Source organism: Lolium rigidum, chromosome 2, assembly GCF_022539505.1.
Source record: "Lolium rigidum isolate FL_2022 chromosome 2, APGP_CSIRO_Lrig_0.1, whole genome shotgun sequence".
Classification (NCBI taxonomy): Eukaryota; Viridiplantae; Streptophyta; class Magnoliopsida; order Poales; family Poaceae; genus Lolium; species Lolium rigidum.
In genome coordinates this window covers 176,024,863-176,041,619 of record NC_061509.1, presented here as the reverse complement: position 1 = coordinate 176,041,619, position 16,757 = coordinate 176,024,863, and the positions used below count along the sequence as shown (strand labels likewise).

The 16,757-nt window shown below is 44.5% G+C and overlaps 2 protein-coding genes across 2 annotated transcripts; one reads left to right on the top strand and one right to left on the bottom strand.

Annotated features, from left to right (window-relative positions):
• The first annotated feature begins 9,646 nt into the window (after positions 1-9,646).
• LOC124690317 (cyclin-F2-2-like) lies at positions 9,647-10,792 on the top strand. Its single transcript, XM_047223712.1, has one exon. It carries the CDS (start codon positions 9,647-9,649, stop codon positions 10,790-10,792), a length of 1,146 nt encoding a protein of 381 aa, XP_047079668.1.
• A 608-nt stretch (positions 10,793-11,400) lies between these two features.
• Positions 11,401-14,944, bottom strand: LOC124692631 (outer envelope pore protein 37, chloroplastic-like). The gene is made up of 6 exons (XM_047226037.1): positions 14,423-14,944; positions 14,121-14,210; positions 13,307-13,477; positions 13,129-13,223; positions 12,461-12,581; positions 11,401-11,761 (listed from the first exon to the last, which is right to left on the bottom strand). Exons 1-6 carry the CDS (start codon positions 14,906-14,908, stop codon positions 11,630-11,632), a joined length of 1,095 nt encoding a protein of 364 aa, XP_047081993.1. The 5' UTR covers positions 14,909-14,944; the 3' UTR covers positions 11,401-11,629.
• Between the last annotated feature and the right edge of the window lie 1,813 nt (positions 14,945-16,757).

Sequence of the window (16,757 nt, the reverse complement as noted above, 5' to 3'; positions counted from 1 at the left end):
TTTCCGATGCTGCATGCACTACTCTGATCATTTTGCTCAGGTTCATAAACCTTATCAAGTTCTATTGTCCTCCCACTCAAATACTTTGCTAGAAAACAATTTCTTGGAAATAAGCAAGTAACATTAACAAACACTTTTGTCTTTTACTTCATAGTGGAAAGAATTCCCTATCAATTCTTTGGGATAGCCAACAAAGACATTCATCCGATTTTGGTTGTGAACTTATTTACTTATGCTATGCATACCAAAATTTAAGAAAAGACTATTAGGGCTCATACCCATGCCATAACTCGTATGATGTCATTTCAACGGATCATGATGATGCTCTATTTAGTGCAAAAGCGGTAGTCACTAAAGCATATTCCACAAAAATATAATGGCATCAATATTTTATCTCATCATTGACCCAACAAGGTTTGGATACATCTCTTGGATACTTCATCATCACTATGATACTCCAAGAAACGTGAGTTGTAGAACAATTTCATATATCTCTTAGATGTTCGCTAAAACTCGTAATTCAAATATTTTCCCAATGATCCAATCATAGATATTTGACTTTTCTATTACGATGATTTCCACTTCATGCTGAAATTTATTTGAATCCATTCAAATGTTTCAAACTTCTTCCTTATCGAATATATCCACATATATATACTCAATTCATTGTTGGAAGTTTTCATGAAGTAGAAGAATCTCCCGCACACAACTATGCCCAATGAACCACATATATCATCATGTATGTTTTCACTAAGTTAGTTGCCCGTTCAACTCTTGGCCTATGAACGGTATTTTAGTCATTCTCTTTAGAAAAGATTTGCAAGCGCCAAACGATTCAAAAATCAAATGACTCCAAAAATCCATTTGCATGGAGTTCCTTCATGCATTCCTTTCTAACATGACCTAAATGGCGGTTCCACAAATAAGTGGAATTCAAATCATTTGCCTTATGGCATTTTAGCGTCAATATTATGTATGTGTGATTCACCATTAAGATTTATAATAACTTATCCATCGTACATGGAGTAATGTCATAATTTGAACAACTTATTGTTTTCATTTGACTAGAGCAAAATAATTATTATTAAGTTCTTTATTATAAATTCTAAGGGCTAGATAGAATGCCAACGATGAACATAATAACTCTTTATTTTTGTTCCAGACGTGCATTCCTATCATATTCCTTGTCAGTCACTTAGGCCATTGTATTCTTGTATTGCGTTGTTTTGTATGATACTTCATACCAACCAATATGGTACAAATACCCAAGAATTTCATTGTGTGACCAAACGAGGAATACATCCACAACATGTATATCATTTATATACACCTGAGCTAGACTTTCTAGTCTTTTCTTTCTTTCTGCCCATAATATTTTGTAATTTCTATTTTAGCTTTCCTCATTATTCAGAAAACACTTCATCTTTAATAACTTCTAGGTTTGTTGGTCAAATACCAATAACCTTGAGGTTCTTACTTTGAAGTTGATCATCATATGACAAGTGTTCCGGATTTCACTATTAGTAACCTTTTAATATGATGAACAATTTCATTCATAATTTTATCCATCATATCATGACGACTTTTCAAGACCATGTCTGTAGATGCTAGGCTCGTAAAGTTTAACCTCAGTATTCGTATGTGCAAATCTGGCTTGCACCCGTTGTATGCACACGTAGAATCTATAACACCCGATCATCACGTGATGCTTCGAAACGACAAGTCATAGCAACGGTGCATACTAAGGACGATCATTTCATGGATATGCGAATATCGTTAGTGCCCCAATAGTTGGAGGATTGGGACGCCTTGCGTCTTCAACCTTCGTACATTCCCATAAAACTTATGAGTTTATGTAGTCTCACCAAATTATATTCTATCATCTTGCAATAAGGTCTTAGATATCACATATATCTCATATCTTGATTATTTCTGAAAACTAAATTTTCAGCTCCTTACTTTTCAAACAGATTTGACTTCAAGTTTCACGGAGACAAGATGACTTTAGGTACTAATTGAAACCATAGCTCCTTGAATCAACAATGTGAGGTTTACTAAAAGTTTGCAAATAGGACTTAATCATTTCTTGATTCTTTAACAATACGGTACCAGTCCGTAAAGTTTCTTGTCAGACTTAACAGTATTTCTATCTCAATTACAAGACTAGCGCATGGTAGAAAACGGATGCCAATACTACAAAATTAATTCAAAATACTACTCGGACTATGTTTATGATAATTAGTTCATGTTTTAATCTAATTACTAATGAACTCCCACTTAATACAACATCCCTCATAGTTGTTAAGTGGTACACGATCCAAATCCACTACACCAAAACCGATCATCACGTGAGATGATGTAGCTTCAATAGTGAACATCAACATGTTGATCATATCATCCATATGACTCGTGTTCAACCTTTCGGTTTCCGTTATCCCGAGGCCATGTCTGTACATGCTAGGCTCGTCAAGCAAACCCAAGTATTCCACGTGTGCAACATGGCTTACACCCGTTGTATGTAATCGTTGAGTCTATCACATCCGATCATCACGAGATGCTTCAAAACGACGAACTATATCAACGGTGCATACGAGGGGAGAACACTTTATTATCTTGATATTAATGTGAGGGATCATCTTATAATGCTACCGTCGCGTTCTAAGCAAAATAAGATGCATAAAGGATTAACATCACATGCAATTCATATGTGATATGATATGGCCCTTTAGTCTTTGCGCCTTCGATCTTCATTTCCAAAGCACGGACATGATCTCCATCATCAATGGGCATGATCTCCATCATCGTCAGCGTAGCGTCAAGGTTCATGGCGCCATCTTCATGGTTATTCACCTCATGTAGCAACTATTACAACTACTTTGAAATACTACTCAACATGAAATTTAAAGACAACCATAAGGCTCCTGCCGGTTGCCACAATACAATAATGATCATCTCATACATATTCATCATCACATCATGGCCATATCACATCACCAAACCCCGCAAAAACAAGTTAGACGTCTCTAATTTGGTTTGCATATTTTACGTGGTTTAGGGTTTTCGAGTAAGATCCAATCTACCTACGAACATGAACCACAACGGTGATACTAGTGTTGTCAATAGAAAGAGTAAATTGAATCTTCACTATGGTGGGAGAGACAGACACCCGCAAAGCCACTTATGCAATACAAGTTGCATGTCAAACATGGAGCAAGTCCCATGAACTCGGTCATGTAAAGTTAGCCCGAGCCGCTTCATCCCACTATGCCACAAAGATGCAAAGTACTCAAACTAAAGACAACAAAGCATCAACGCCCACAAAACAATTGTGTTGTACTCGTGCAACCATCTATGCATAAACCTGGCTCTGATACCACTGTAGGGATTCGTAGCATAGAAAACAAAAAATTTCCTACCGCGAGAACGCAATCCAAGCCAAGATGCAATCTAGAAGACGGTAGCAACGAGGGGATGAACGAGACTAACCCTTGAAGATTTCCAAAGCCTACAAGAGGAGGCTCTCGTTGCTGCGGTAGACGATCACTTGCCGCTTTCAAAAGCGCGTAGAAGATCTTGACCGTGCCACAATCGGGCAGCACCTCCGTACTCGGTCACACGTTCGGTGTTGATGAAGACGACATCCTTCTCCCCATTCTAGCAGGCAGCGGAAGTAGTAGATCCTCCTCGGAATCCCGGTAGCACGACGGCGTGGTGGCGGTGGTGTTGGAGAACTCCGGCAGGGCTTCGCCTATGCGCTGCGGGAGTATTATGTGGAGGAGGAGAGGCTAGGGTTTGGGGAGAGGGGGTGGCTAGGGTGCCGGCCATGGGCAGCCCTAGGTGGTGCGGCCAAGAGTGGCTGCCCCCTCCCTCTCCTCGTCATTATATAGGTGGAAATCCCCAAGAGTTGTAGTCTAAGTCTTCGAATAAGACCCGAACAACAAAACCTCCCATAGGTGGGAAACCTACTCAAGGGGGGAGTCCTACCCAAGGTGGGACTCCCACCTTTCCTTTAGGTGGGGTGGCCGGCCACCTATGGTGGAGTCCACCTGGGACTCCACCCCTTAGGGTTTGGCTGACCATGCAAGGTGGAGTCCCTCCGGGACTCCACTTTCCATGGTGATTTCTTCCGGACTTTTCTAGAACCTTCTAGAACCTGCCATAAATGCACCGGATCATTTCCAAACTTGGAATATGACTTCCTATATATGAATCTTATTCTCCGGACCATTCCGGACCTCCTCGCGATGTCCTGGATCCCATCCGAGACTCCGAACAAAACGTCGAACTCGATTCCATATTCCAAATCTACTTAAACGACATCAAACCTTAAGTGTGTCACCCTACGGTTCGCGAACTATGCAGACATGGTTGAGACCTCTCTCTGACCAATAAACAATAGCGGGATCTGGAGATCCATAATGGCTCACACATATTCAACGATGACTTTAGTGATCGACTGAACCATTTACATACGATACCGATTCCCTTTGTCACGCGATATTTTACTTGTCCGAGGTTTGATCATTGGTATCTCTATACCTTGTTCAACCTCGTCTCCTGACAAGTACTCTTTACTCGTACCGTGGTATGTGGTCTCTTATGAACCATTCATATGCTTGCAAGCTAATTAGACGACATTCCACCGAGAGGGCCCAGAGTATATTTATCCGTCATCGGGATGGACAAATCCCACTGTTGATCCATATGCCTCAACTCATATTTTCCGGATACTTAATCCCACCTCTATAACTACCCATTTACGCAGTGGCGTTTGATGAAATCAAAGTACATTTCCGGTATAAGTGATTTACATGATCTCATGGTCGAAAGGACTAGGTAACTATGTATCGAAAGCTTATAGCAAATAACTTAATGACGTGATCTTATGCTACGCTTAATTGGGTGTGTTCATTACATCATTCATATAATGACATAACCTTGTTATTAATAACATCTAATGTTCATGATCATGAAACTATGATCATCTATTAATCAACAAGCTAGTTATACAAGAGGCTTACTAGGGACTCCTTGTTGTTCACATAACACACATGTATCTATGTTTCGGTTAATACAATTATAGCAATGGTATGTAAACATTATCATAAACACAAATATATATAATAATAACCATTTTATTATTGCCTCTTGGGCATATCTCCAACAACACCTCCACCACCACCTCCACTAGAGCGGTACGTGCGACATATCTCGATCTATTTAGCGATGGATGTTGTACCGTTTTTCTTGGTACTGTTCATGTTGATTAATGCATCTAGTATGTTCGAGTTTCACATGTTAGTTGTTGTCGACATGTTTAATATTCTGGAATTAATCATGGAAATTGTGCCTAATTATCCAGCAGAGTAGTAGCGGGTGGTGGCGGAGGAGCAGGGCAAGGTGTACTACAACCTTTGTTGGAGATAGTGCCCTAGAGGTAAATAATATGGAGTATTCATTACTATTATATCTCAAAAGTTCATAATAGTTTCGTGACATACTATAACGGTATTAATCGGGTACATTGATACATGTGTGGTATTATAAACAAACCAGGGGTCCCTAGTGATCACATATGCAAACTAGATCATTGTGGCCGTTCGATGACCGATGTTTCCTGATCATGGACATTTATGTCAACTGACAATGGGATCATATTATTGGGTGAATGATATGATGGACATACGCAATATATAAGTATTATGACACCATCAAGTCACAAAGTTCAACGTTGCAATATTTATGAAAGCGCAGTGACACAATCCTTATACCGTGAGATCATATCTAATCACTATCATCGGAGGCTGCCTTTATTGCATCAACCTTCACTCCGTAAAAAGGTGATCATAAAGGTCCTCTCGGATATTCCGAAGGGGTAGGATAAGTCATATGTGTCAAGAGCAGGATTTTTTCATCCACGTTACAGATAGATACTGTGAGCCCACTCGGTGTGATTACATCCATGAAGCTGCGCAGTGTATGAATAGGTCATGAGGATGGAATCACACAGGAACGAGTTGAATAGCCTTGTCGGTAACGAGATCAAACTAGGTATGATGATGTCAACGATCATATCTCAGATGAGTGTCGGTATCGAAGTAACAAAGGGAATATGACTCAGCGTAATGGTTCAAAGGAAGATCATATCTTCGTAGTACAGCTGGATCATTGTGGCCATCTAGGTCCCCCTGGTGATCATTGATCGGAGAGTCATCTCGATCATGTCTGTTTTGTTCTCGAACCATAGGGTAACAAGCTTAAGGGTTCAACGACACTTGAGATAGTTTTGGATTCATTGGAAAATAGATAAGAGAGAACTGGAAAGGTTCCGGGAGTATTCGGGAGGTGTATCGGATCAACGGGATTAAATTATATGTATTATATATTAAATAATTGAATTGATATTAAATTATTCATTTAATTAATCATAAAAGGCTTCCCAACCTAAATAGGCTCCTCCCGGAAGGGAAGGCGATTAAGGGTGGTGGCCGGCCAACCCATGGACCAAGAGGGGGCCGACAGGGCCAAGGAAGCGGGGGTGGGGCGGGCCACGGTGGCCGGCCGCACCACTCCGCCCTTTTTTCCCACCTTGCCGAACGATAACCTCCTCTCCCTCCCTTTCCCCTATATATAGTGGACACATGTAGGGATGAGAAGACACACCACAATTCCCAAGGTCCCTCCCTCTAGGGTGCCTTCTATCTCTAGTTTTCTCTTCCTGAGTGTGTTTCCTCGAAGAGCTGCGCATGGAGGGAGTCAACCCAACTCAGTACGCGGGTACGCTGCTGAGGTTTGGAACTAGAAGAACTACTTCCACACATCTGCTGCATCGGAGACCAGGAATCGTCGTTGAGCACCGTATGAGTACGAAACTACAATGGTGCTACACTTCCGGCACTCGACATGGTGTGGCGAGGATTGAACTCGACCCTAAGCTTGGTGACGAGTACGACAACATCATCCATGTTTAGTGGAACGTTAACCATTTTCGGTCTACGAGGGTACGTCACGGAAACCATCTTCATTATAGCATTACTCTTAGATAAATCTGGACAATCATAGTATGTTGGTTAGATTTTTTTGTTTTCCGCTGTGAACTCCAACAACCTCGTCAGCGACGACGAGTGAAGGCGCTGCCACAATCTTTTTCTGCGTCACCGCCATAACTACAGGGTACCATGAGCATCCATGAGCCGAATTTTGGTACTTAGTTTGCCGTGGTGGCGATTTCCGTAGGTTTAGGTCCAATTTTGTGCAAAATCGTTGTATGTATGCACTCATCAAATGTCAAATAGAACGCATGTTCTGTCTCCGGTGATTTTATAAAAAAAAAATACAGTTTACCATATCTAGTCTGCGGACGTTTTTTTCGGTCCACATATCGCGATCTATGTGACCTACAAGCCGGCAAATAATAGTTACGATTCAAATGGCCTACTCGAAATGCTCTAGTCGGTCAGTGTTTCTGCGAAAGCTCACTGCCTTCAACATTTCACATTTCTCTTTGTTAGAGCATCTTCACCGGTGTGCCCTAAATAGGTGTTGGCAAGTGCGCCGATATCGTTCTACTGGGGCGCCGGCACCTTCTTCCCAATTCAGGGAGAGGGTGCACACACCGACGACTCTAAAATGTAGACCCCCAAAAGTTTTTAGGGTTTGAATATGCACAAAAGACAATTGGATTTCGCTTGAATTTATAGAAAGTTTGCAAAATATATACTAAAAGACGAACAAATTAAAACTAGTGGTCGAAGGCGCTATCGACGCCATCACCATCGTCATTCGGTCCGAACTTGAAGTCCGATAAAGATTCCTCCTCCTTCCCACCGCCGGAGCAGTACCAGGAGCATCGAGGTCGACGACGTTGTTGATGTCGATCGCCTACCACCATGATGCCTGCCTATCGCTCGTTGTAGGCACGTCCTCGTTGAACGACCGCTGCAACAGCAGATGCTACCCCGACGCATCCTCTGGATAGTCGCCACCGCGGGCAGCTGCCTGCAACTCCAGCTCCAGTTCCCATCTTGTCTTCTCCAGCTGGAACGGGAGGACCGGGGGGAGGTCGGTGCTTCCTCCTTCTTCACCATCGGCTCCTTCTTCGGGCGGAGGGGCGCTGGTGCCGATGAAGACGACCTTGCCCCGTCCCGGATGACGATCCCTCCGCTCTGTCTTGACTGGGGTAGAGCGCCGACCGCTGCCGGCCGCCGGAGCTTGAGCCGGAGCGCGACGTACCCGAAAGCGCCGCGGGGGAAGTGGACAAGGCCACGTGGTAGCACACTGAACGACGATAAGTCTCCTTAGGCTGCCGCGGGCGGTAGCCATACACGTCGAGCATGGGATCTACGCCACGCCATACCACCACACTCGTCGGCTGACGCGGTTGAACAGGCCGGAGTTAGGGCCGACGGACCTAGTGATCTCCGCCTCGCGCTCCCACTGGAGCGCGTCCACTCAGTCGCGGCTTGTCAACCACCACCTCAGTTGCGCACTGCTACGGCGTCATCTGCGCCCGACACTCGTCAATGAGCGTGCGGGGCTCCGCCCCTGCCGGCAATGGTGGGACCGCGTAGCCGGCGTTCGACAAATGCCACCCGTGTGGGAGGCGGTACTCTAGCGGAACGAGTAGACGGGCTCGGTGAAACACCTCCGCCTCATCGAGGTTGAGGTTGTGCGGCATGTCTTCACCGACGTCAGTACCTCTGCCGCCGGCCTCGTGAGTGTGCTCCCTTGCGGAGGACATAATATGGCAGCGGCAGCTAGGGTTTGACGGAGGATGGGAGTGGTGGAATGGGCGGAGACTGGGAGGGACGGGCGTTTTACAGCAGGCGGTGGTGCGTATTCATGAGCAGGAACCGTCGCATCGCCGTCGCGTTGTCGCCTTAGGCCTTAGGAACCTTCGTGCCCATTGAAGACGATGACCGCCTTCTCCACGTGGGCAGTTAATCCGCTATAGGCGTCTACTCTCGCTGGCAGGACGGTCCCACACGCCTAATCCTACGTGGCCTGAGGCGCCATCGCGTCCGTTCGACACCCCGTGCGAAAGGGTCGGCACGGGGTTGCCGACGATTGTATTAGGCTCTAAAATTGACCGGCTACTTCGAAAACACGCCGGTGTGGCTCAAAAAAAACGCAGTCCAAATAACTATTGGGATGGCTATGGGTGCTCTTGTGCAGTGGCACTTTGCTCTGCTCACACCCATTGTCTGGTGTGCATTTTGTGAGGAAGAAATACGCTGATTTCGTTCGGTTTCACTGGTAGCCAGGGTATTCTCTCCAAACATATTTTTTCAGATAATCAAGTAAGCAATAAACAATAATCAAACGCTCACGTGTTTCGGTTCCGCGCAGCGCTTGTATTCAAATTTACTGACGGCAAAAGGCAGTAGCGTAGCTTCCACGGTTGCAATTGGAATGGTAAATCTTACACTGCGATTAAACCCGCTATTTTGACTATTACGAGACCGGTAGCGAACTGGTTTCCGAATATGCGGGAGCAACCGGCGACGACGTAACCATGCAGGATAAATAAGTAGGACTCGATCGAGACTCCCTGGTCCCTGCTGCCCCCTTCCTCCTCAGGTACCCTAGATCCAAGAGTCGGTCACTTCTCTTCTCCATCTCCAATTCTCGATCAAGTATGCCTGCCATGGATCCCTGCACCTTTGAGTTTCTTCCGGGTTCTCCTCTCTCCGCCGCCTTCTTAGCCTGCGGCAACCAGCGGACGCCGGAGTTTGACGACGCCTATCTCCGGGCCATCGATGCTCATGATCCGCTTCCACCTCTCCACGCTCCCGCACCCGTCCACCACGCCGCAGAACTCCATGATTCCATCGAACTCCCGGCGATGCGCGAGCTGTTCACCGCCGCCCTCCTCGACGCCCACGTTATCGAGCTCCATCCCGCCGTCGAGATGTTCATGGCACCCAGGCACCCAGTCCAAAGAAAACGCGCGGCTCCTGCCTCGGGCGTCGCCGCCTCAAAGAACTCCGCCAAGCGCCCGCGGACTTGCGCGTCGCTGCCCGACTACAACGCCCACATGGACGCCAACCTCCGGGAGATGGAGAAGAATGTCAAGCAGCGGCCCTCGCCAGACTACCTGACCACGGTGCAGGCAAATCAGATGAGCAGGTCCATTCGCCAAGACCTCGTGTACTGGATCGACGACTTCAGCCATTACTTCGACCTCGCCCCCGGTACGCTTCACCGCGCCGTCTCCTACGTGGACCGCTTCCTCTCATTGCGAACCCTGTCGACGGCTGACATGCACTATGAGCTCCGTCTACTCCGCGCCACGGCGCTCTACACCGCCGCCAAATACGAGGAGCGGTGCACAAAATTCAATCTGGACGCCGTGGGCATCGCCGAACTCTGCAGGTTCGACACGGCCAAGGATGTGACCGACATGGAGTCCAACATGTTGGCTGTGCTGCAGTACGAGCTCGGCGGACCGACGGCCTACACCTTTGTCGAACACTTCACCAGGCACAGCAATGGAGAGCAAGACTTGGAGATCCAGCGGTTGGCGCATGACCTCGCCGAATCATCGGTCATCGACTACGAATTGCTGCAGCTCCTGCCGTCCGCAGTGGCGGCGTCTGCGGTCTTCCTTGCGAGGCTAATCCTAAACCCCAAGGCCATCCAGGTGCGGCAGTGGAACAAAGATTTTGAGGACCTGACGGGGTACAAGCCGACGGACCTCATCCTTGGCATTCAGTCCTTGCACATCAGTAATCCCGATCCTCGCTTCGAGATCTGGCCAGCTTTCTTGCAAGAAGAATATGAATTGTATTGAAAGATTTAGGTCTGGAGAGGTACCTGAATCTTGAATTGTAAATGATGTTCGAATCTACATTTGGTATGTTGATAACTTGATATGTCTTGTAGTTTAAATCAGTTAGAACGGAGTGGTGCACCGACTTGTGGTTGCAAGATGCTCCTGATAAGTAGGCGCCATGGCTATGGATTGTAATTTTGTTCCCTGCCTAAGTAATAAAGCTCTTGTCTTGATTGGAAAAAGAAAGAAAAACTCAGCTCTGCCAGTGCATGGTTTTTTTGTGGGGTTAGGGTTTCTTCTATACTACAAAGAAAGATACCGAGAAAGGTTTGTAGGCCCCAGGAGTCGGGCTGGATAATGGGTGATAGAGATGGGAGAGATGGTTCTCTTGATCTAGCAAGAAAGGATGCAGAGCCCAGTTCTGTTATGAGGAATGAGTTTGATCATTTCATCGCAGTTGGTTGTACTCACAGCCGGGGATTATAGTAAAAAAAGGAAAGGGTTTCTTCTACAACACAGCCTGAACAGAATTCCTACAGAAAGCGTGCACCCACAGATGTCTGCAGATTCTCAATTGGATATGTTACCCACTAGAGCAATAACACCCACACCCACACTAAGGAACCTTTCATCCAGACAAGAATTACGAGGCCTTGTAACCATTGACATCGATACACTTTGTAAATGAAGTCAGAGTGGACCGACGCCATTATGCACAATAAGCTAGAATAAATGATAAAAATAGTTAGGGCTTGCAGCATGTGTAGCCACTGATGACATATGATGTTTACACGAAAGGTTAGACAAAGCCTCGGTACCCAGCACTGCATCTCCATATATGAGGAATGTGCCAGTCTACAGATCCCACCTTTTCTTCACGCGAAATAGTACAGAAGGATTGCGGAAATTGTCCTGGGGCACTTGAAGCATCAGCTGAACTTTCATCTTCATCGGTGCAGTCTTCGCTTTGCCCTCTTCTTGTCCAGCCTAACATCAAAACAATATGTGTATTGGGTCATGAATCGGTCAGAAAGGTTGTTTGTGTTCTATAACATCAGAAGACAACGATTTGATATTTTCAATGGACAGATCACTAGACTTTGACCGTAAAATGCTACAACAAAACTCCGCTACTGTCTTAAATACTCTTAAGCAGCTATTTTACCAAAGTGGCCTTACTGAAAGACTGGCCATATTGTAGAAGCTTAAACATGCAGTTCATGAAAATACTACTGATATATAATGATTGTTTTCTCAATAACATGTGCATATGCAGAACACCAGTTAGTATACATTGCAGGAGATAAAAGGTGGCTTTAGGTAACCAAGTGCAAAGTGTCATAAAAAAAGAGAAACTATAGTAACCAAGGATAGTTCAGGTAACCAAACAGCAATCAAACTTAGGGAGCACGTGTATTTCAGGTTCAGAATTGAAGTGAAAGTTACATATCAATACACAATCTTCTTTCAATGTTGAATAAAAAGGTATAAGAGTTCTCCCCACTATATAACATAATATATTGACAAGCAACAGCTGAAACCTTCAGGCCAATTATGATTACCAATATGCAATCATTAAGAGATAGGAAAGACTGAGTTGCTAATTCTGCCTATTTTCTAATCCACGCGCTCTATGGTACATAAAATAGGATGCTGAGCAAAACAGAGTTGCCACAATGTACATACCCAAATCGAAGCCCATCCAACTCGCACCTCTGAATCATAACCAGCTTTCAATTTGTAACTTTTACCGATCGTATGCTTATAAACAGCATTCCAGTCATCAGTGTCGAAGTTAAAATGATAGCTGAAAAGAAGGGATAAATCAACAAAAGGATTCACTGGGAAATAAGCTAACTGAATTTAACCGTTTGGCTAAAATTTATATGATGCATTACTACTGCATCCTTGCACATAACTGAATCAACGAAAGGATTCACGGGGAAATAAGGAATATATATGATGCAGGTCCTATACAGTAATTCCTGCATCCTTGCACATAACTGAATGTAAACGTTTGGCTAAAACTTTACTTTGGCAATATGTTGTTCAAGTCTTCCGACCAAGCTGGAACTACATGTGAACTAACTGTAGGGAAAAGACAAACCAGAGGGAGACTGTCTGACATTGGGTAGGAAAGAAACTGTGAGAGAATGCTTGGTTATTGCAGATTCTCAATGGAAGTTGTACAATGTTGCATAAAAAAACATCTAGAATTTGATCTGAACATATATTATTAATAGAAACTTAGAAAATTCATGACTAGAAGCATTACTACTGTAGAGATTTCGAGAGGAGAAACAGGTGAAGGATACATTTGTTACTGGACAGGGCAAAAGTGGCAATATGATGACCTTAACTTATCAGAAGGACCAAAACGCCTTTTGAAGTCCATCGATACGGCATTGGAAGGCAAGGAGACACTTGGAATTAAAGTTACTTCGTTGTCCTGCCACAAAGAATGGAATAATAGAATCAGGTAAAGCCGGTGGTCTCAAAACAGAACAAAATACAATATTAGCGATAAATCACCTTATAACAATATCTCAGATTCAGATCATTCTCGTTGTATTGGGCAGTAAGAATGCCATCTAAAAAATCAGCTTTTGCAGCCCCATACACAGACAACATTTTCTGGTCGTCTTCAGTTGTCCTCTCTTCCACTGAAACTTGACCGATTGGAAAGTGGAGTGTTGCTCTTGGCTGCAAAAATATCAGGGTTAACTAAACATATAACTGGGCTTTATCCTGTATTCTTGGAAATTTTCATCACGGATTCTTCGTTCTTGTTAACATAAGTGTCTACAACATTCACAAACTTCTAATTTCAGCTTTAGGACAAATGGTCGACTAAGTATAAAACATCAAGTATGGCAATGGAGGTATGAAGCATAAACAACAAGAAATTTTCAGATAGACCTTCAATAAAGTCATATGAGCATCCAGTGTTTTCAATACTATATCAATTTCTTTTATCTGAAATAGCATATCAAAGAGCTCTGACCTGGATACAGGTGACCTCAAAGCTCATACATGGTCTGCTGCATACAGGAGTATATACAATAGAGTACAGTGGGAAGCACTAAGCTACTAAACAACATGAAATCTGAAATATACATTTGCAAGCTCTCTATGACTACTAAACGGTTTCAGCCTTTTTTTAACCTCATGTGACATCACAATTCCTCCAAAAAATAAAGGTGGCATCTAAGCTCACTAAGGAGTGACGACTACAGTACATTTTTGAGCTATCACAGATCAAAGAGAAAATGAACCTTGTTGGAATTTCTCAACTGCATATACACTTATTTCATACAAGAAATAGAAAATTTGCTTATGAACTCACCAAACCGCTGTAAGGCACCAAAGATGATATCTCAAGTCTATAAGACGGATCACCCAACCTAGTTATCACTGCAACTTCTCCTTCTTGCTCCTGAGAATACAACAGAACTCAATTGGAAAGGGAAAAAGAACTATGTATGTAAGTACAAGTAGCGGAACAATAACTCAGGAGAGTGGAGGTAGAAAGGAAACTTTATCAGTGAGTGAAACAGATATCTAAAGGGAGTAAACTTTCCAACTCCAAGAACACAATTTAGTAACTAGACAGAATCGAAATGGAAATGCAATTCGGGGCAATAATACCTTGACATCGTGCGAGGCGCGAAGCTGGACGGCGCCACCGGGGAGCGAGGCGTTGCCGCGGAGCAGCGCGTTGTTGCGCTCAACGTCATACATCGCGGAGAAGTGCTTGGTGACGAAGCCGAGTACGGGGGTGGAGAAGAGCTGCCGCGGGTCCTCCCCCTGCCCCTGCGGTTCGCTCTGGAACGACAGCCGCAGCTTGGCGAGCCCCCCCGCGAGCTTGCACGACACCTTGTGCGCGAAGACGGCCTCCTCGCTGTCGTACTCCGTGGTCACCCGCAGCCCCGGCAGCCTCCGCCGCGGCTCCAGGGGCACCACCGCTGGCTGTGGGGGCGGTGGGGGAGGCGGAGGAGGGGGCGGCGGGGGAGGAGGAGGGGGCGGGCAGAGGAAGGTGAGGGGGCAGCGGAGCCATGGCGGCAGATTGAAGGGGTTAGGGTTCTTGGAGGTGGAGGAGGAGGAGGAGGGCGTTGCGGTGGTGGCGGCCGCCATGGGCGGAGGAAGCGGTGGGAAGAATCGAATGGACGGAGAGGGTGGGGGTCGGCGTGCGCGAGGCTTGGAGGTCGGGGTTATTACTTGTTTTTATGCGTCAGAAATTCTGCTTCCTTCCAGAAATAACTTGTTAATTTAAGAACAAAAAACTTTTTAATTTAAGAAAAAACTTGTTGCACGCAGCTTTCAATCGAGAAACCTGAAGAGGATCAACGGATCTTATGATTCGGGATGATAAAGGGAATTTTTTGTAGCTTAATGAATTTATTGATTTTACTCTTGATTCAGCTACTACGGACGTGTTGGCAATCGGGTATAGCATTTTTCGATAAAGGATGCTTTATTATTTTGAAAAGCAATTACATCCGGCCTCTGCATAATCAGGATGCACACAGCCGTTTATGGGTAAGTGAAATGTCTGATAAAACAAAACTAGGCGAAGTACATATCGGGACGATGAAATATAAAACACCTAAGGTGTGGATGGGGCTTCAATCTGTAGACTATGCTGCCACTCATGTAGGAAAAAAATATCCCTCGCTGTAGCCTCCAACCGTGTACAGACCTCCGTAAACAGGTCTCGGTTCTCCACTCGTTGAAGAGGTAACCACGAACGGAAAATAGTTATGCATCTGTATATAACCTGCAAAAGGGAGCAATTTGTGTCGTTAAAAATCTTGTCATTTCTACTTAGCCAAAGCGCTCAGATAACTGATAGTGCTCCACTCTAAGAAGCAACTTAAACCTTGAATCGACACCATGTAGCCAATTGCCAAAGACATTGGCAACACTAGTCGGGGGAAACAGGGTACACGCTACTTGGATGACTGACCATATAGATTTCGTAAATTGGCAGTTGAAGAAAAGGTGTTTAATCGTTTCGTTCTGTTGACAGAAAACACACCGTGTACTTCCATGCCAGTTTCGCTTAACAAGATTGTCTTTGATGAGGATAACTCCTCGACGAAGGTATCATCCAAAAAAAAATTTAATGGTATCTTCATCTTCCAAATTTTCTTATTATTATCAACTTATATGTCAGAATGAAGGATCGCATTGTATAGTGATTTTACCGAGAAAGAGCCATCCGCATTAAGATTCCATCTGAATTCATCCGGTTCAGGCGATAGTTGTATATCTCCTAGCCGATGAATCAGGGAATTCCATGCGAACAGCCTTTGCCCAAGTAAAACTCATCTGAACGTCACATTCGGAGGTTAGGTAGCCATTACTGTAGCAATGGTATCACTTTTGCGACGAACAATACTATACAAAGCAGGATACTGTTCACTTAATTGTGCATTGTCTAACCAAGTGTCCTCCCAGAACCGTATATGTGCCCCATTCTTAATCGAAAAGGTACCATGGCGGAAGAAGACATTCTTTGCCGTCATGAGACCAGCCCAGAAGTGTGAATCCCCTGGTTTTCAAACCACTTGGGATAATGTCTTCGAACCCATATACTTTCTCGTAAGAATAGTTTGTCAAATCCCATCCTCGGTAAGAAGCTTAAACAACCATTTACCTAGTAGGGCTGAATTCTTGACTTCCAGGTCATGAACTCCAAGCCCTTCTTGATCTTTGGGACTACAAACTATACTCCATTTTACCAATCGATATTTTTTTTCTCGCTGTCCCCTTGCCAAAAGAATCTAGATTGATAATAATCGAGTTTATGTAGAGTTCCTTTTGGTACTAGGAAGAATGATAACATATACAGTACCATGTTTGTCAGGACTGAATTAATGAGTACCAATCTTTCTCCCAGGAACAACAATTTACCCTTCCAACTACTAAGCTGTTTTTGTAATCTTTCTTTCACAATTTTCCATTCAGCAGTTGTGAGCCT